At 41.6% G+C, this 20,621-nt stretch overlaps 1 protein-coding gene across 1 annotated transcript in view; it reads right to left on the bottom strand.

Moving 5' to 3' along the window:
- frs2a (fibroblast growth factor receptor substrate 2a) overlaps window positions 1-20,621 on the bottom strand; it is a 77,223-nt gene that overhangs the window by 16,210 nt on the left and 40,392 nt on the right. The window contains exon 3 of the mRNA XM_068050404.1: window positions 10,305-10,396. Within this exon, the coding sequence (XP_067906505.1) occupies window positions 10,305-10,370 (66 nt within the window). The 5' untranslated portion in view covers window positions 10,371-10,396. The remainder of the gene's footprint in view (window positions 1-10,304; window positions 10,397-20,621) is intronic.

Below are 20,621 nucleotides of genomic sequence, written 5' to 3'. Positions count from 1 at the left end.
TTAAGGATATTATAAACTTAAATCAAGTCTCCCCTCACTCTTCTAAACTCCAATGTAAACAAACTGAGTCGGTCTAACCTTTCCTCATAAGACAACCCACTCATTCCAGGTATCAATCTAGTAAACCTCCTCTGAACCGCCTCCAACGCATTTACATCCTTCATTAAATGAGACGACGAAAACTGCACACAGTATTCGAGATGTGGTCTCACCAATGCTCTGTATGACTGAAGCATAACATCCTTACTTTTATTTTCGATTCCCCTCGTAATAAAGGATAGCATTCTATTAGCCTTCTTTATTTCTTGTGTACCTGCATACTAACGTTTTGTGACTCATGAACTAGAACACCTAGATATCTCTTGAAAAAAAGACACAAAATGATACATTTTCCCCTATCTTACATTATACCATTAACCTTCAATAGCACCAGCCATTAACATACTATATGTTCCCCCCATTAAAAAAATATATATATTGTTCAAAGAATTACAAAGTGATCTTAACGGAAAAAAATTTCCACCTTTTCCTAACTCATCATAACACAAAACGGCCCCCTTTGTGGACATCCAACAATTTCTTTGAACAAGCACCTCTCTTCGTAAAACATCTGACAACTGATGACTTGCGTCGACCCATTGTATTTTGGGCATTTCTTTCCAACATTTCTTTTATACTCGCGTGATCAATCCTCAACCTCTTTTCCGTCGAATGGACATTGTCCCAAAGAGAATGGTTATCTATATAGCATTCCACAGGAAAATATTTGTCCGATTTCCCCTTATATGAGTTCCTTTAAAATACTCGAATAATACAGACCTATATCTATCCCTATCAGTGCAAGTGTCTCAGCAGCTAAGGTGCTTTTAACAATCCTCTATTTTCTTCGATTCCCAGGCTAATGGACAACATTTATAATTTCTTCCCACCAAAAATATAATGAACCCTGCTGCACTCGAATAACCATCAGGATGATTAGCAGGTGAGGCGTCACTAAAAATTACTAATTTCATTTCTTCTGGATCACCCAATGCTGGAAACTTGAGTGTACATTTGTCTAAATTCAATTTCTTCAATGTTTTATTTGCTTTCAGCAGTTCCAACGGAAGCATGTTTCAACATGGTGCTCAATTCTAATACATCATAGCAAGCATCCGGCCTGGTTTGTGTGCACAACCAGTTTAATTGTCCGATTAAGCTCCTTAACTAGTCTGCTTCTTCCTTGGTTGCAGAGTCTTCCTTTTGTGAGGATCTGGCCCGATTTATTGGGATCCTATTAACATTCTCCAGTTAAGACTGTTGATTTAGGGTTTCCCCCAACTTAGTCTGCCTAATATTCAACACTATTTAAAAGCTCCAGAAGCCTGACTTCAGATTTAAAATTCCTGTAGAACTTTGTCTACCACAAATTTCTCAAATGCCGCAGATCCTCCCCACAGAAAATCGTCTATGTGCATCAAGAAAATGCCTGCTCGCTTTCATAGTACCAATAAAACATTGCCGGATCCGTTTTTAGCTGAATACACCAGCTTTTAATAGGACGGGCCTAACTGAAAAATACCACACCCTGGATTAGCCCATAAACACACTTGTTTAGCTTCCATAATATCCCCTCTATCCAGCTTCTTTTGGTGGCTTTAATAATACTTTTCTATGAAATTTCTTCACTTGCAAAAATGCTGTTTTGATGTCAACAGACTTATATTCCCATAAGTGTAACGCTAAAAGGGCTAGGAAAATCCTCAAACTTGCTTTTCCTGCTGTTGAGGAGTCTACTCTAACTTCTTAGTCACCTAGTCTTTTCTCAAATTCCCGAGCTACAGGTCAGGCCTTAGCTTTCTATGTACCATCGGGAGGTACTTTCTCTGTACAGATCCATCTATGGGACAATACTGGTTGTCCTGTATCTGGCACCTCCGTGTATATGCCAAACTCTCTCCAACTGATGAGCTCTTTTTGTTTTGCATCCTTTACCAACTTGCCATCTAACTTGTTAGTAGTCACTAAAGCTTCTCTATCGTAAGGGCTCCTACTTCTTGTGGCGCTCCTCCCCTGCTCTCTGTTCCTTGCTCTTATGAAACCATGTCCCCGCTAGATTTCCTATCCCTTTCTGGACTGCTACTACTTGACCTGTCCCTCCTACAACCAGACTTCCTTTCACAAGTTCGTGACCTTTTCCTTGGACTATGATCATCTGCAGGCCCACTGTCTGAACTTACACTATGTTTTCTGGCCTTCCACATTTTCACTTCCTTCTGCCAATCTAAAGGTCTGATACCCTGTCCCTCATCTTGCACATTCAGCCAATGTTTGTATTTCCCTGTGGCCTTTCCTGCCCTTCCAATAATGGTGACTTCCCTCCATTCACTAGCCCCTTCTGGCATATACGTCACTCTAGTCCCAACTTTCAATAGTTGGCCTTTTGGATAAATGGCCTTATCTTGCCTGGCACCCCATCTACAAACATTCACTCCCTCCACCACCGACGCACAGTGGCAGCAGTGCGTACCATCTACAAGATGCACTGCAGCAATGCACCAAGGATCCTTAGACAGCACCTTCCAAACCTGCGACCTCTACCAACTATAAGGACAAGGGCAGCAAATGCATGGGAACACCACCACCTGCAAGTTCCCCTCCAAGTCACACACCATCCTGACTTGGAACTATATCGCCGTTCCTTCACGGTCGCTGGGTCAAATTCCTGGAACTCCCTTCCTAACAGCACTGTGGGTATACCTAGCCCAAATGGACTGCAGCGGTTCAAGAAGGCAGCTCACCACCACCTTCTCAAGGGCAATTAGAGATGGGCAATAAATGCTGGCATAGCCAGTGATGCCCACATCCCTGAATGAATAAAAAAAAAATTTTGATCTTCACTATCACTTAGTCCACTCTCAGTTAGCCCGTTATTTGCCACAATCTGTTGCTCGTAAAGGTCCGACATGTCAATGTGAAGTACATGGTGCATCATCAGTGCCCATCATTTGTTCAGATTCTGTCAATGTATAATCAGTGCCAATAAGCCACGAGGAATGTACTCTAACGGTTTGGTTGCCATGTTGCTAAATTATCATTTTGTTATCAGTGCCTATAACTTTTCCTGGGCCTCTCCATTCTTTCTGGCCATCTCTGGTCATACACCATGTCCCCGGTATTAAAATTCTTTTCTGATGGCCTGATCAATACCTCAAAGCTCTCCTGATCTTTTCTGAAATCTCCGCCTTAATAAATGCTCTTCTCTCTGCGTGCATGGTATTCAAATATTCCTCAAAAATTGAACTAACTGTAGTCCCCTCTAAAGCCAGGGGATGATCCCACATTACCGAAGGTATTTTCAGATTCCTCTCATAAACTAACTGATGGGGCTATAGGCTGTAGCCCCCAATCATCTGAAGTGTGCTATTCGCATGCCCACGCCAGGGTAATCGTCAATTTACAATTTGGCTGGTTGGCTAAAATTTTTCAGAGCATTTCATCAATCACGGCATGATTTCTCCCACAAATCCCATTACTAAAATAACTTTCTGCTGCTGTGTGCATTGTTACATATTTTCACACCTGCTCCTGAACTCATCATTGGCAAATTCTCCTCCAATGTCAGTTAGAAATCTAGCCAGTGCTCCCAGTGCCGTTCCTATCCACTTTTCCATTATTTTGTGCACTATTACTTTTTTGCCTTTACTAGAAATTACCATTAGCAGATGGAGAGGCAGGGATTAATCAAGGATGGTCAGCATGGCTTTGTCTGGGGGGAGATCATGTCGAACAAATTTGATTGAATTTTTCGAGGTGATGACTAGGTGTGTAGATGTGGGTAAAGCAGTTGATGTAATCTACATGGACTTCAGTAAGGCTTTTGATAAGGTCCTGCATGGGAGATTGGTTAAGAAGGTAAGAACCCATAGGATGCAGGGCAGTTTGGCATATTGGATCCAAAATTGGCTTAGTGGCAGGAGGCAAAGGGCGATGGTCGAGGGTTGTTTTTGTGAGTGGAAGCCTGTGACCAGTGGTGTACCGCAGGATCAGTGCTGGGACCCTTGCTGTTTGTAGTGTATATTAATGATTTAGACATGAATATAGGAGGTATGATCAGTAAGTTCGCAGACGACACGAAAATTGGTGGCGTCGTAAATAGTGAGGAGGAAAGCCTTAGATTACAGGACGATATAAATGGGCAGAGCAGTGGCAAATGGAATTTAATCCTGAGAAGTGCGAGGTGATGCATTTTGGGAGGACTAACAAGGCAAGGGAATATACAATGGATGGTAGGACCCTAGGAAGTACAGAGGGTCAGAAGGACCTTGGTGTACTTGTCCATAGACCACTGAAGGCAGCAGCACAGGTAGATAAGGTAGTTAGGAAGGCATATGGGAAACTTGCCTTTATTAGCCGAGGCACAGAATATAAGAGCAGGGAGGTTATGATGGAGCTGTATAAAACGCTAGTTATGCCACAGCTGGAGTACAGTTCTGGTCGCCACACTATAGGAAGGATGTGATTGTACTGGAGAGGGTGCAGAGGAGATTCATCAGGATGTTGCCAGGGCTGGAGCATTTCAGCTATGAAGAGAGACTGGATAGGCCAGGGTTGTTTTCCTTAGAGCAGAGAAGGCTGAAGGGGGGACCTGATTGAGGTATACAAAATTATGAGGGACATAGATAGGGGAGATAGGAAGAAACTTTTTCCCTTAGCCGAGGTGCCAATAACCAGGGGGCATAGATTTATGGTAAGGGGCAGGAGGTTTAGAGAGGATCTGGAGAAATTTTCTTTCACCCAGAGGGTGGTTGGAATCTGGAACCCCATTCTGACGGGGTGGTAGAGACAGAACCCTCACAACATTTAAGAAGTATTTCGATGAGCACTTGAAATGCCACAGCACACAAGGCTACAGGCCAAGTGCTGGAAAATGGGATTAGGATAGGTGCTTGATGGCCGGCACGAACACGATGGGCCTGTTTCTGTGCTGTATAACTCTATGACTCTACAGTAAAGGCCTGCTCAGATCTGGAAAAAGAACCCGACCCAGACCCCACCAAACCCGAACCGGCCCGAGCCCCCGATTTTGCCCCAAGCCCGACCTGCCATCCCTTTACTTATCTTCCAACTCAGAACCTCCAGGAAGCTGCAGTGCATGCGTGATGATGTCATAGTGACGTCAGTCACTCACTGCGCAAACTCAGTTTCGTCCCGGACTCCTAGCTCAGAAAAGTTTAACTTCAATACTTACCAGCAGAGTACTTACCGTGCGTGTCCAGCCCGACTTGAGCCGAGCCCGACCCGGATTTGGCCTGAACCGACCCGAGCCCGAAAGCCAGAGCCGGAAGATGGGCCCGACCCGACCCGAACCCGACGCATGTTGTCGGGTACCGTCGGGTTTGGGTCAGGTAGCAGGCCTTTACTCTACAGGGATACAGTGGGAGAATAGGACTGATAGGATTGATATAGGGAGAGCCAGCATAGACTCGATGGGCCAAGTGGTCTCCTTCTGTCCCAAAAATGACTCTATGCTTGTATTTCTTAAAGTAGATATATGGTTTCTGATACTTCCAAAAATCATGCCTGATGATTTCATTTCAAAATTTTTCAGCCCAAAGTTTCATAATCTCCTAAATTCCTTTCAAAAACATTGAAATATTTTATTACATTACTGTATTGCTTCCTCAAAGCATTTGCTATTTTCCCAAGTAACATTATCTCTATTTTCACAGACTCACTTTAGCCCACTACTTTTTGTAACCAATACTGAAATCGCCAATTTTGTTTTTTCCCTTTCAAGTCTTTTTTTGTTAATTTTAATTTTGCTCCAGCCTTTGCAAGAATTTTCCTGCTACAGTACTTCAGGCCATACCAGTCTGTTTACTGTTAAGAGCATGCTCAAAATAAATTGAACAATTCCACTACAAAGATCAACCAGATTTTAAACAGTAAACGAGATCATGAATGGAGCCACAGGGCAAACTGATTTTGAAGCATGTAAGCCAATGCATATATTTTTTTCTTTTTTGAGAAACCAAGATGAACAAACTGCGCACTATCATGTTTGAAGGATAGAAGATATGGTAAATCAGAAAGTAATGATTCGGTCATATTCAGCACAGGTCTTAAAAGACTGAAGGCTGTAGAAGGAGGAACCAAGGGAAGTTTTTTTTAAATTATTCATTCATGGGATGTGGGCGTCGCTGGCTAGGCCAGCATTTATTGTCCACCCCTAATTGCCCTCGAGAAGGTGGTGGTGAGCTGCCTTCTTGAACCGCTGCGGTCCATGTGAGGTAGGTACACCCATAGAGCTGTTAGGAAGTGCAGAATTGGAACGTGTGCGCTGGTCATGGTCATATCAACAAAATTGGGGCAGGGGGAGAAGAGGCAGAAGGAGAAGAGACGGGGAGAAGATAGGAAGATTGTGATTGAGAAAGGTTAACAACATAAGAAATTGGAGCAGGATTGACCATATGGTCCTTCGAGCCTGCTCCACCATCAGTAAGATCATGCCTGATCTTCTACCTCAACTCCATCTTCCCACCCTATTCCCATGTTCTTTGATTTCTTTAGTGCCCAATACTCTAGCGCTCTCAGTCTTTAATATACTCAATGACTATGCATCCACAGTCCTCCGGGATAGAGAATTCTAGAGATTTACAACTCTCCAAGTGAAGTTTCTCATTGCAGTCCTAAATAGCTGACGCCTTATCCTGAGACTATGACTTCTTGTTCTAGGCTCTCCAGTCAGGGAAAACAGCCACTTAGCATCTATTCTGTCAAGCCCTTGAACTAGAGGTGAGAGGAGAATCACACATCAGACAATAAGCTTTTTCCTGTATTCTGTCCAGGAGTGCAGCAGCAGAAGAACCTCTTAGATGTAAGGCTAGTTAGTATTCAAGTCCTGGTTGCAGTAGTAAAAGTAATCTGGTGTCAAACTAACAGATGAATAAAATGGTGCTGGTGCTAATAAATCAAATCAAATTCAAAAAGCACAAATAACATGATTAAACCATTAGGAGTTTTATGACATTTTACAAATACTAGAGAAGAGCAACATTTTCTGTTACTTTTCATATTTTTATTTACATTGTACTCTGGTACTAATAACAAATTAAAATTTTACTGAATTTCCATTACATACTTCACAGATTTTAATAACCATACTCCCTAGAGAAGCTTCGATGAGATACTTTACATTCAAATCTACAGTGATCGGTCACAGGTTCATGAAAAATCACACAGTACAGTACTTAATGTGTAGTTCTATTCGCCTTGCTCCATTTCTTCAAACGAGATACTGTTATGATCCTGTAGTTATTTTTTGGGGGGGAAGAATGCAGCGTGCCTTTAAGGCTAGAAAAGGAGCAGTACTGCTTTAAGGCAGCAAGCTCCAGGGACTGAGTCAAAGGATGCATTCTCGTTGCCATAGGATACAGCCAGCTTCAAATATGCATTCTCGTTGTCATAGGATATAGCCATGCAGAGAACAAGGACAAAGATCCAATGTTGCCGATTGACATTTGAAACTAGCTTAAAAATAAAACTGGCTTTTGAGACACAGTTAACAGACATAGAGACTGCCTGCCAGCAAATACTGAAGGAAAAGAAAGCTTTCTATCAGTTTATTTAAACCTTATTTACTATACTCTCAGAATTCTGATGTCAAGCCAGATTAATTTCTGAAAAGAAAATAACCAATTCCTTTAACTGCTGAACTGTAATTGCTGAAATTCATTGCTGGAAAAGAAGAGCATCAATTCAATTGCTGAATTAGACAATAGACTGTTCTACTGTTGAAGGGGGAAACAACACAGAGGGGGGGGGGAACAACACAGAGGGGGGGGAACAACACGGGGGGGGGGGAACAACACAGTGGGGGGGGAACAACACAGTGGGGGGGGGGGAACAACACAGTGGGGGGGGGGGAACAACACAGTGGGGGGGGGAACAACACAGTGGGGGGGGGAACAACACAGTGGGGGGGGGAACAACACAGTGGGGGGGGAACAACACAGTGGGGGGGGAACAACACAGTGGGGGGGGGAACAACACAGTGGGGGGGGGGAACAACACAGTGGGGGGGGGGAACAACACAGTGGGGGGGGGGAACAACACAGTGGGGGGGGGGAACAACACAGTGGGGGGGGGGAACAACACAGTGGGGGGGGGGAACAACACAGTGGGGGGGGGAACAACACAGTGGGGGGGGGGAACAACACAGTGGGGGGGGGAACAACACAGTGGGGGGGGGAACAACACAGAGGGGGGGGAACAACACAGAGGGGGGGGAACAACACAGAGGGGGGGGGGAACAACACAGAGGGGGGGGGAACAACACAGAGGGGGGAAAACCACAGGGAGCGAGTGATCAAGATCACTCCTGACAGATGGACATCTATCCGAAATACTCCGCATCACTACAAGAAGCGTGCGTGCAAAGGTTGACTACTTGTGCAAGCAAAGAAATGCCAACTATCTTACTAAATCAGTGTTCAACATAGTGACGAGAAAGTAAGTCAATAAATCGGCACAGTGGCGCAGTGGTTAGCACCGCAGCCTCACAGCTCCAGCGACCCGGGTTCAATTCTGGGTACTGCCTGTGCGGAGTTTGCAAGTTCTCCCTATGACCGCATGGGTTTTCGCCGGGTGCTCCGGTTTCCTCCCAATGCCAAAGACTTGCAGGCGATAGGTAAATTGGCCTTTGTAAATTGCCCCTAGTATAGGTAGGTGGTAGGGGAATATAGGGAAGGTGGGGATGTGGTAGGAATATGGGATTAGTGTCGGATTAGTATAAATGGGTGGTTGATGGTCGGCACAGACCCGGTGGGCCGAAGGGCCTGTTTCAGTGCTGTATCTCTAAATAAATTAATTAATTAATCTTCTCATTTAAAGCTTCTTCACAAAAATGCTCATTTGTTGTTGTTTTGAATAGTAAGATAAATTTCTAATGCCTTTATCTTTCCAAATTGTCTCACCAGCCACCTATTTAAAACAAAAATTGTAATGTGGCCCCCCACGCAAAAAGGTTGGACAACCCTGTACTAGAAGTACATGCTGTATGCAAGGCTCATGGGAGCTGGCGAACTGACCTCTTTCCAATATACCACTATATACACTGAAAATCTGGATTTGAGCTTCATCTAAAAATGTGCTGTAAACCTCAGTGTTGAGTGCTTCTAGAGGACATTGTTTTCAATAGCAATCTTAACCACAGCTAATTGGCCACTCAACATAGTTTGCCATTTTTACTACCTGATGTAATATCACTTTGGTGAAACAAAATATAGAGAAGGAAGGTTCAAAGGTACTATACTCAAGGCATTAGCATCTGCTATTAAAATGTTCCATATACTTCCTTAATTGTCACCAAACCCAGAATACAACATCAGTGAGGCAGTGATGGGAGAGGGGTTAGCTCCCCTTCCCTTCACCAGCCCCTGAGTGTAAATTCAGTTGGATGAGGTGGTGGAGGGTGGGTTGAGAGTGCAGGGAGGTGCAAGCAAGAGGTTTCAGTGTGGCCAGGGAAACTTTGGGTTGGGAGTTAACGTCAAAAGTGCCATTAAGATATCTCTGAATCCTCTGGAGGAGAGCATATGCAACTAATAACTGCTGTACAAGATGCAAACTCAGCTTGGGGAAAAGAGAGGCAGGCAATCAGTGAGCAAGTAAATCACTTCAGCAAAGTTTTGAGGGAAGGATCTGAGGAGTAAAGCTATGATTCAATGCATGATCCAGACTTTACTGGCAGGCAGCTAAGAATAAGACAGCAGGTGGCAAGATACAGATTCAAGGCTGAAACAGAATCGGGGGAGTTCTTTATACATAAAAAATTTCTTTGAATACATACAGCATCACTGTTTGTTTCATTCATATGGAAATACACCATGGCAGGAAAAAAACCCAAACATGAGCATTTCCCATGTTGAGGGCTAGTAATGGCATGCAAATTGAAAAGTACAGTTTGCCATTCTTTAATGGTAATATGTTAGTTGAGCTGTGCTGTATTAAGTGGGTCAAAAATGGGATCCACATAGCACCATCTGTGCTGCAGTACCAGTGAAATGTTGCAGTCACTACCATTTCTAATATATAATAGATATTTTGTCCTTATTAAGCAGCATAATGTCTGACATAGCACCATCATAAAATATATCTGAATAATACGATATGTATACATTTACTACCGGTGTATGTAGTGTATTGTGTTACAAAATTTCAGGGATGAAGACATTCCAAATACATATGACCTTGTTCCAGAGAGAGAGCGAGGGATAGAGGGAGAAACACAGTCATAAAGGGCAGAAAACTTAAAATCAAGTTACCTTAAATTTTGTTTGATGGTCATCTGGGACAGTGTCTTTATCTGGACAGCTACAACAGCTACCCATGACTTCTTCAGAAGACCGCTTGATCTCTAAAATAAAAACATTTAAAGATGACATATCAAATCTAAAAAAAGTATTTTCAGTTTACATGACTCTCATTTTATAGGAAAACATCAGGGAAGAGTCACAAAAGAAAAACAAATTTTACCTTACTCAAGTTTTTTTTTGATGTTTAGCTGTGCTCATATTTAGGTTTTAAATCAATTTCATTTACAGTTTATGAGGACATACTGAAAGAGGAGAATGGCCATAATATTGTCAGTTTGAAGCTCATTTAATGCTGAAATCAGGGGAACATAGAGTCAAGAGTCCAGTATTCCCACCTCATCCATGAGTCCTACGAAACTACAAAATTAGATAAAAGAACAATTTAAAGACTGCTATGATCATCCTGTGTGGGGCGGTGTTTCTGAATTAAAAACCAAAATATCACAACGTAGGTTAAGTTTAAGCAATTTACCAAATAACTGGTAGAAAATGAAGGAAAGGCTCCCAAATATGACTTCTTTTGTTTGAGTCTTCCTTAATGTGTACTTTAACTCAATGATTAAGCAACTGTAGGACATTATTTTGTAGAAACAATGACCTTGATTTATTTTTGGCAGTGATCAATATTAAGAACCCATTAGATAGCTCTCCATTGTGTTTTGTAGGTTTTATCCTCAGACATAACTAACCACCCACTGATAATTAAAACTAGTGGCTCATCATATTGGATCGTGAGTTAAACAAAAACAATACACCAAGACACCTCCCTCAGGAATAAAATCTCAGAAAAGATAGCCAACTCCCAGAGCTGAAGTAATTTCCATTGCCACTGATCCAAAAATAATTTGTGGAGCAGGTCTCTCAAACAGAAAGGGCCACTTGGATGACATATCTATTACATACATACGAACATACGAATTAGGGGCAGGGGTAAGCCATTTGGCCCCTCGAGCCTGCTCCACCATTTGATAAGACCATGCCTGATCTGATTGCGGCCTCAACTCTACTTTTCTGTCTACCTGCTATAACCTTTGACTCCCTTGTCAATCAAGAATCTATCTAACTCAGCCTTAAAAATATTCAATAACCCTGCCTCCACTGATGTCTGGGGAAGAGAATTCCACAGACTATTGACCATCTGAGAGAAAAAAAATTCTTCTCATCTCTGTCTTAAATGGGAGACCTCTAATTTTTAAACTGTGTCCCCTAGTTCTAGTCTCTCCTATAAGAGGAAACAGCATCCACTCTCTCAAGTCACCTCAGGATCTTATATGTTTCAATAAGATCACCTATCATTATTCTAAAATCCAATGGATACAGGCCCAATCTGTCCAACCTTTCCTCATAAGATAACCCCTTCATCCCAGGAATCAGTCAAGTGAACCTTTTCGTAATTGCTTCTCATATCCTTTACGTAAGGAGACCAAAACTGTACGCATGACTCCAGATGTGGTCTCACCAATGCCCTATACAACTATAGCAAAACTTCCCTACTTTTATATTCCATTTCCTTTGTAATAAATGACAACATTCCATTTGACTTCCTAATCACTTGCTGTATCTGCATACTAACTTTTTGTGAATCATGTACCATGACACCCAGATCCCTCTGTACCACGAAGTTTTGCAATTGCTCTCATAAGAACATAAGAAATAGGAGCAGGAGGCGGCCATTCAGCCCCTCAAGCCTGCCCCACCATTCAATAAGATCATGGCTGATCTGTCCCAGGCCTCAACTCCTCTTTCAGGCCTGCTCCACATACCCCTCAACTCCCCGAGATTTCAAAAATGTATCTACCACCTCCTTACATACATTTAGTGACCTAGCCTCCACAACACTCAGAGAAGAAATTCCTTCACATCTCAGTTTTAAATGTGTGCCCCCTTATTCTGTAACTATGTCCCCTAGTTTGAGATTCCCCCACCAGTGGAAACATATTCTCAACATCTACCCTGTCGAGCCCCCTTAAAATCTTATACGTTTCAATAAGATCACCTCTCATTCTTCTAAACTCCAATGAATAAAGGCCTAACCTGTTTAGCCGTTCTTGATAAGACATCCCCTTCATCCCAGGAATCAGGCTAGTGAACCTTTTCTGAACTGCCTGCAATGCTAGTATATCCTTCCTTAAATACAGGGACCAAAACTATATGCAGTACTCCAGGTGTGACCTCACAACACCCTGTACAGTTGTAACAGGACTTCCTTATTTTTAAACTCTAACCCCCTAGCAATAAAGGCCAAAATTCCATTTGCCTTCCTAATTTCTTGCTGCACCTGCATGCTAACTTTTTGTGTTTCATGTACAAGAACTCCCAGATCCCACTGTACTGCAGTATTTTGTAGTCTTTCTCCATCTAAATAATAATCTGCCTTTTTATTCTTGCTACCAAAGTGGATGACCTCACATTTTCCCACATTGAACTCCATCTGCCAAGTTTTTGACCACTCACTTAACCTATCTATATCCCTTTGCAGATTCTTTGTGTCCTCATCACAACATGCCTTCCCACCTATTTTTGTATTGTCAGCAAATCTGGATACAGTACACTCTGTCCCTTCCTCCAAGTTATTGATAATAGATAGTAAATAGTTGAGGCCCTAGGACCGATCCTTGTGGCACCCCATTAATTACAACTTTCCAACCTTAAAAAGACCTATTGATCCCGACTCTCTGCCTTCTGTGTGTTAGCCAAACTTCAATCCATGCCAACAGATTACCCCCAATACCCTGAGCTCTTATTTTGTGCAATAACCTTTTATGTGGCACCTTATCGAACACCTTCTGAAAATCCAAATACACTACATCTAACAGTTCCCCTTTATCCACTCTGCTTGTTATATCCTCAAAGAACTCTAACAAATTTGTCAAACATGATTTCCCTTTCATAAAACCATGTTGACTCTGTTTGATTGCATTATGTTTTTCTAAATGTCCTGCTATTTCTTCCTTACTCTAACATTTTCCCAATTACAGATATTAAGCTAACTGGTCTATAGTTTCCGGCTTTCTGTCTCTCTCTTTTCTTGAATAGGGAAGTCACATTAGTGGTTTTCCAATCCGCTGGTACCCTACCGGAATCCAGTGAGTTTTGGTATATTACAACCAATGCCTCCACTATCTCTGCAGCCACTTCTTTTAAAACCCTTGGATGGAGGCCATCAGGTCTGCCTTTAGTCCCATCAGTTTGTCCAGCACCTTTTCCCTCATGATAGAGATTGTTAAAAGTTCCTCCCTCCCATTTACACCTTGCTCATCTATTATTGTTGGGATGTTTCTAGCGTCCTCCACCGTGAAGATCGATTTAAATAATATTCTGCTTTTCTATTCTTCCTGCCAAAGTGGACAAGTTCACATTTTCCCACATTATACTCCATCTGCCAAATTTTTGCCCACTCACTTAACCTATCTATATCCCTTTGCAGACTCTAAGTCCTTTTGACAGCTTACTTTCCTACCTATCTTTTGTCATCAGCAAATTTAGCAACCATACGTTCGGTCCCTTCAGCCAAATCATTGATATAGAGTGTAAATAATTGAGGCCCCAGCACTGATCCCTGTGGCACTCCACTAGTTACAGCTTGCCAACCCAAAAAAGCCCCATTTATCCCTACTCTCTGCTTCCTGTTAGCTAGCCAATCCTCTATCTATGCTAATAGGTTACCACTACATCATGAGCTCTTATTTTGTATCGTCACCTTTGATGTGGCATCTTATCAAATGCCTTTTAAAAATCCAAGTACACCACATCGAAAGGTTCTCCTTTATCCACCTTGCTTGTTACTGTCTACTGACGAAGAGAGCTGGAATCAGCACCCTTGCTACTGCTGGATGCCAATCCCAGTACTTCCTACAGCCCAGAAGGATCTCATTTTCTCTTCCTCTACTTGCAGTTTTTGGAAAGTCAGAGTACGGCATTTTCTTCAAGTTAAAATTCTACGTGCAACAATATAAATATGATTTAAAACTGTTCGCCTCCATCAGACTTTCCTATCTCATAAATTGATTCAAAACGGCCGAGCACAGACGGTAAATTTCATTTTCTAAATGCTCCTAAATCTGAATAAGCAACCGAAAATGACTATGTGGCTTTGCACAAATTCAGATTAACTGGAAGTGTCACGAAAGCATGCTATGCTGAATGATGACCACTGAATCAGCTGTCCACGACTGCAAATCGGAAGCCTCAGGACCACCGAATTCAGCCGGACGCCAGCCGAGCCACCAAACTCCACAGACTATATACCTTCTTTATTGCTCCGAACTCTAATACGACCGATCCATCCTCCCCCACTCCGTAACACACGTGGGTGTGACGTGGGTGTGTGTGTGTGTGTGTGTGTGTGTGTGTGTGTGTGTGTGTGTGTGTGTGTGTGTGTGTGTGTGTGTGTGAGAGAGAGAGAGAGAGAGAGAGAGAGAGAGAGCGAGGGCGAAAGAGAGCAAGAGAGAAACAAGGAGAGGAAAAAGAGGGGAGCCCTTTGACTCCTGCTCATCTGATCCTAATAGAAGAAAAAGTGATCTCCATTTATGCAGAACATAAGTAGACCACAACTGTGTTTTAAAGTTGAGATGGTGAGGTTTCAACTCCTGTGTGTTAAAAAATGCATAGCTGATATGTATTCTTTCTACATTTCTTAGAAACTTAATACTTTAGGAAGCCTAGAGGAGTATAGAAAGTGTAGGGGTAAAATAAAAAAGGAAATTAGGAAAGCAAAGAGAGGACATGAAAAATTATTGGCAGGTAAAATCAAGGAAAACCCAAAGGTGTTTTATCAGTACATTAAGAGAAAGAGGGGATAACTAAGGAAAGGGTAGGGCCAGAGATGTACAAGGGAACTTATGCGTGGATGCAGAAAATGTGGGCAAAATTCTTAATGAGTTTTTTTTATCTCTGTCTTCACAAAGGAGATGGATGATGCAGACATTGTAGTAAAAGAGGAGGAGTGTGAAACATTAGATACGTGAAGCACAATGAGAAAGGAAGTACTTGAGGGCCTGACATCCTTGAAAGTGGATATATTGGAAGGACGGGATGGATTGCATCCCAGGCTGTTAAAGGACGCCAGGATCCCCAGCGGATGCGCTGAGGATCATCTTCAAATCCTCACTGGATACGGGTAAGTTGCCAGAGGATTGGAGGTCTGCGAACTTTGTACCATTGTTTCAAAAAGATGTGAGGGATAGGCCAGATAATTATAGGCCGGTCAGTTTGACCCCAGTGGTGGGTAAATTACTAGAATCAATTCTGAGAGACAGGATAAACTGCCACTTAGAAAGGCACGGATTAATCAGGGATAATCAGCATGGATTTGTTAAGGGAAGGTCGCGTCTTACTAACGATTGAGTTTTTTGAGGAAGTAACAAAGAGGATTGATGAGGGTCGTGCAGTGGATGTGGTCTACATGGATTTTACTAAGGCATTTGACAAGGTCCCACATGTCAGACTGATCAGAAAAATGAAAGCCGATGGGATACAGGGAAATGTGACAGGTTGGATCCAAAATTGGCTCAGTGACAGGAAACAAAGGGTAGTAGTTGATGGATGTTTTTGCAAATGGAAAGTGGTTTCTAGTGGCATTCCACAGGACTAAGTATTGGGTCCCTTGCTGTTTGTGGTATATATTAATGATTTGGACTTAAATGTGGGAGGCATGATTGGGAAATGTGCAGATGACCCAAAAATTGGCCGTGTAGTTGACAGTGAAGAGGATAGTTGTAGACTCCAAAATGATATCAATGGTTTGGTTGAGTGGGTGGAAAAGTGGCAATTGGAATTCAATCCAGAGAAGTGTGAGGTAATGCATTTGGGGAGGGCAAACATAGCAAGAGAATACACAATAAATGGGAGGATATTGAGAGGGGTAGAAGTGAGAGACCTTGGAGTGCATGTCCACAGGTCCATGAAGGTGGCAAAGCAGGTAGACAGAGTGAAGAAGGCATATGGAATGCTAACCTTTATTGGCCGAGGTATAGAATACAAAAGCAGGGATGTGATGTTGGAACTGTATAAAACGCTGGTTAGTCCACAGCTGCAGTACTGCGTACAGTTCTGGTCACTACATTACAAGAAGGACATAATTGCTTTGGAGAGAGTACAGAGGAGATTTACAAGAATGTTGCCAGGGCTTGAAAGTTGCAGCTATGAGGAAAGATTGGATAGGCAGGGTTGTTTTCCTTAGAACAGAGGAAGCTGAGGGGTGACTTAATTAAGATATACAAAATTATGAGGGGCCTAGATACAGTAGACAGGAAGGACTTGTTTCCCCTAGTGGAGAGGTCAATTACCAGCAGGCACAGATTTAAGGTGATTGGTAGAAGGATTAGAGGGGACATGAGGAGAAACTTTTTCACCCAGAGGGTGGTGGGTGTCTGGAATTCACTGCCAGGAATGGTGATGGAGGCAGAAACTCTCAATTCTTTTAAAAGGTACCTGGACATGCACCTGAAGTGCTGTAACCTGCAAGGCTATGGACCAAGTGCTGGAAGGCGGGATTCGATTGGGTGGCTAGTTTTTTCGGCCGGCGCAGACACGATGGGCTGAATGGCCTTCTTTTGTGCTGTAATTTTTCTATGATTCTATTTTTACTGTGAAACTGCAAAGTTCAAGCATTTTTGTACAAAGAATTGTTTGAAGTGGGATTGTCACAATTTAAAAGTACTTGGTTTTGACTATTAGAAGTTGACTTTGCTTTTCCAGTATTGCATAAACCTTTTCACAATTTGTCCAATTATGACTAGGACATTAGTGGAGGTCACAAACACAACTTGAGGAAGAAAAAAAAAATCTAGTATGGTAAATATTTTTCATTAGAAAATTCTAATCAAAGGTACTGGTTTAAGTTTATCAAGAAAACAATGAACAAAATTGTGGAAATAGATCCACAAAACGCTACTAAAAATCCCAAGATCCCAAATAATAAAACAGAATTTGACATTTAGTCGCTCTAAACCAATGGCCCTACTTGAAAACAAATGGAATTGTGAAATTTGATCTCCTGACATTGGTTTAAAACAAAAATCACAGAATCTCATGTAATAAAATCAGAATTTGTGTTAGTCACTGTAAATCAGTGGCCCTGAATCTAAAAAGGCATCCTGGGATACATCGAACTCTTTGGAAAGAGAACACAACAGGATACGATCAAAACCTGTTTCTTTCCCCTTAAAAGACCCAGGAAATTAAGAAAATCCTTCTCATTTTATGCTCAAATGGCTTTGAAATTCTATGGCCAGCAATGTCACTATCCGGGGTTTTGCCTTTGCTTGATATTAATCTTCCCATTATCTCCTTATTTGGAGCTCGAAATAATCTACAAAGGATGTAACGGATACTCTATTAAAGAGGAAATCGGGTGCAAAAATTCATCATTAATTTTCTCACTGCTAACATCTCTAGAATCAAATTTGAAACATGTATAAAATTTTTCCCCATCTGATGTATAGCCTTTCAGCCTATAGTTTAGTATATTAATCACTTCAATAAAAGCTTTAGATTGCATAACCAGCCCCAATTCATAAAAGGCAAACTAATGTGCTGAGTACAGTAGAACATACTGTTCTTCAATGTCACAAGCATGTCAGCTATCACTTCATAGCACAGTGCTCTTAAGCAGTAATGCACTGCTCCATCCTCACTGGTGCTCCTTTTCTAAAATTGTACTGGCTCATTTTTCCCTCTTGCCACATTTGAGTATGCTCAACCACTCTTCTTTGAATCTGTGTTCTTACCCAAAAAGTGGAGTTGCGATTTCCCAAACCAATGGAATTTGACCCTAAAAATCTTTAGAAATTGATCACCTCAACTACTGAAGCCAGTATCTGTTTCAATTGATTGGGTTGCCTGAATGGCACTTTTGGTATAAGTATGGATTAAAGAAGGCTTTTCAGCAAAAGTTATGTCCATAACCTCTCCTTATCCACAGAGGTATGATAAAATTCCATCCTTCTCAGCAGGGAAAATACTAATGCTTGACCCAGTATTAGAAAATTGACTATCTTTCACCAGATCTTAGAAACAGACAGTATCATGAGGTTTGGAATTGATACGAGACTCTGGTAAGCTGATTTCATGGTTTTCATATTCAGGCCACCAGGGAGAAAGGTTCATCTGTCCTTCAAAACCATATCTACTTTTTGGCTAGTGCTGCAGTATGTCTTTTAAGCCAGTGCTATGAACCAAGTCCAAAATGTTGATTCAGTAGGGTGTGGTGCTCTATAGCATTAGATATGATCTGCTTAATCTCAACTCAGATGAAGTTACATAGGTTCGCCTGGCCAAAATCCCTCATTTAACTATTACCAACTGAAAGCAGATTTCATTCATCTCATAGTTGTTTCTGGGATGCTGCAGGTGCAGACTTGTTTGCCTATATAACAACAATCATTGTACCACTTCAAAAGGTAATTGATCGTGTCAAACACTTTGAGGCATTTCAATGTGAAAGGTGTTATGTAAATTTAAAGACTATATCTATAACTATGAATCTTTTGACAAGTATAATGGGTAACAATACCAGGTTGCACCTTCTTGCTTAAAAGCAATCCAGCTGGAATGCTAAAGCTTTGCATTTCAAGATAATTAACACCTGTCTGGATGGCAATGCTAAGTAACAGTTGGCATCTGCTCCAAATCCCAAAATGAGTTGGCTGGTGTGAAATCATTAGCAAATGATAGTGTATCATGGGCATTCTCGTCATTCTTCCTTCTCAAACATTCATCATAACAACTGAAGTCCCTGGTCAGTTCAAGAGGTAGACCAAATCCATTTAACGTTCTTTGACAGGCAGGCAAAACTGAAAACACAACTACATAGTCAACTGTTGCCAGAAGAACTTTCATTGCCTTGAGGGGCACTTCTATCCAAAAGAACATAAAAGTACTTGATTCCATATCTTGCCAATTCATGTTTCAAATGCAGCATAGTGGACTTGACAAAAATGATAATGACCAGGGATAAGAACAGCATTGTTCACCATCTGCTCGATAAGAATAGTGAGTCTGTCAGCATAGACAAAGCAGAATCAGTTTGCTCCAAGGCACCAGAATGTTTGTGAAATGCCACTTAATATTTAATACCAATCTGCAGAAATAATTACTAGTTTGCCAACAGACACTGAAACCCATGACCGAGAAAAGATCTTAGTCTAAATAGTATAAAGAACTTTGTATTAAAGTCCTTGTATTCATTCAATATGGAGAATGAATGTGCAGTTGGTACCCTGTAAACCTTCAATTAAAAAAAAACTGACCTGCACTGCCCTGTTTTTCCTTTCCAAACCGTATCTGTTCATTGGAGCATCTTCCCCAATTTTTTTCTCTTTTCCGTTACAATTTTCAGCACTTCTCCCATAGGGTTGGTGGATCATCGTGGGTTACAGTTCCTGCTGCCAGTCGTATGATACCTCATCCAAGTGGCTTTCTTCATGTATTTAAAATACTAAAAGTTGATCTTCAAATGGTATTTCACAGCAAACTACAAACAAATCACCAACAACCCTCATATCCTCAATAGGTTTCAGATAACCTTTTGCTCCTTACCATTAGTTTATCTTTACTGTTGAATTGACACATTAAAGACTAGAATTGGATTAAGAGGTTCGCACTCCAGAGGAAGTAATGTATTTCATTTCACTAGCACCAAGGGGATGCATTCCATCAGTCATCTAGGTGTAGATCCCAATAAGGTTACAAGCTCCTGAAAAGGTTTGATGTAAAAAAAAACCTTCCTAAGTCTAAACATTAGCAAATATTCTCTTACTGAACTCTTTTCCACGGGAATGAGTATGGCAACTAATGCTGCTATATTATGGATCTCGGTTTTGTGCACTCAGCCATTGTATTCTGCAGTACAGAACGATCATTTCAATAGTGTATTGAAATCTCAGGTCCTACAAGCACCTTTAATGTAGTGACCAAAAAGGCAGTTCCTCAAGAAAAAGAAAAATATTTTGTCATGAACATCCAGGATTTGCAAGAAATGTGTAACTGCGGAAAGGTATGATTAGGAAATATCTCAGGTTTACAGTTAATGCATGAAATTTAACATGGTTTCCACACTGATGGTAGAAGTCTAGAGTGTAAAAAATAGTCTTTGTGGTGGTGCAGTCAGCCTGCAAAGTGGTACCCTCATCGGAAGCACAATCAAAAGTATTTAGCTATTTTGAATTGTTGGTTTGAGGATATCAAGTTCTGAGGCTCTCACTGGGTTAATGTGGCCTATACTGCAGCAGAGACCAAAGGTTTAGCTAAGGAGTGACAAATAAT

The sequence above is a fragment of the Heterodontus francisci genome, chromosome 18 (genome assembly GCF_036365525.1).
Source record: "Heterodontus francisci isolate sHetFra1 chromosome 18, sHetFra1.hap1, whole genome shotgun sequence".
NCBI lineage: Eukaryota > Metazoa > Chordata > Chondrichthyes > Heterodontiformes > Heterodontidae > Heterodontus > Heterodontus francisci.
This window is presented reverse-complemented; position numbering and strand designations above follow the sequence as displayed.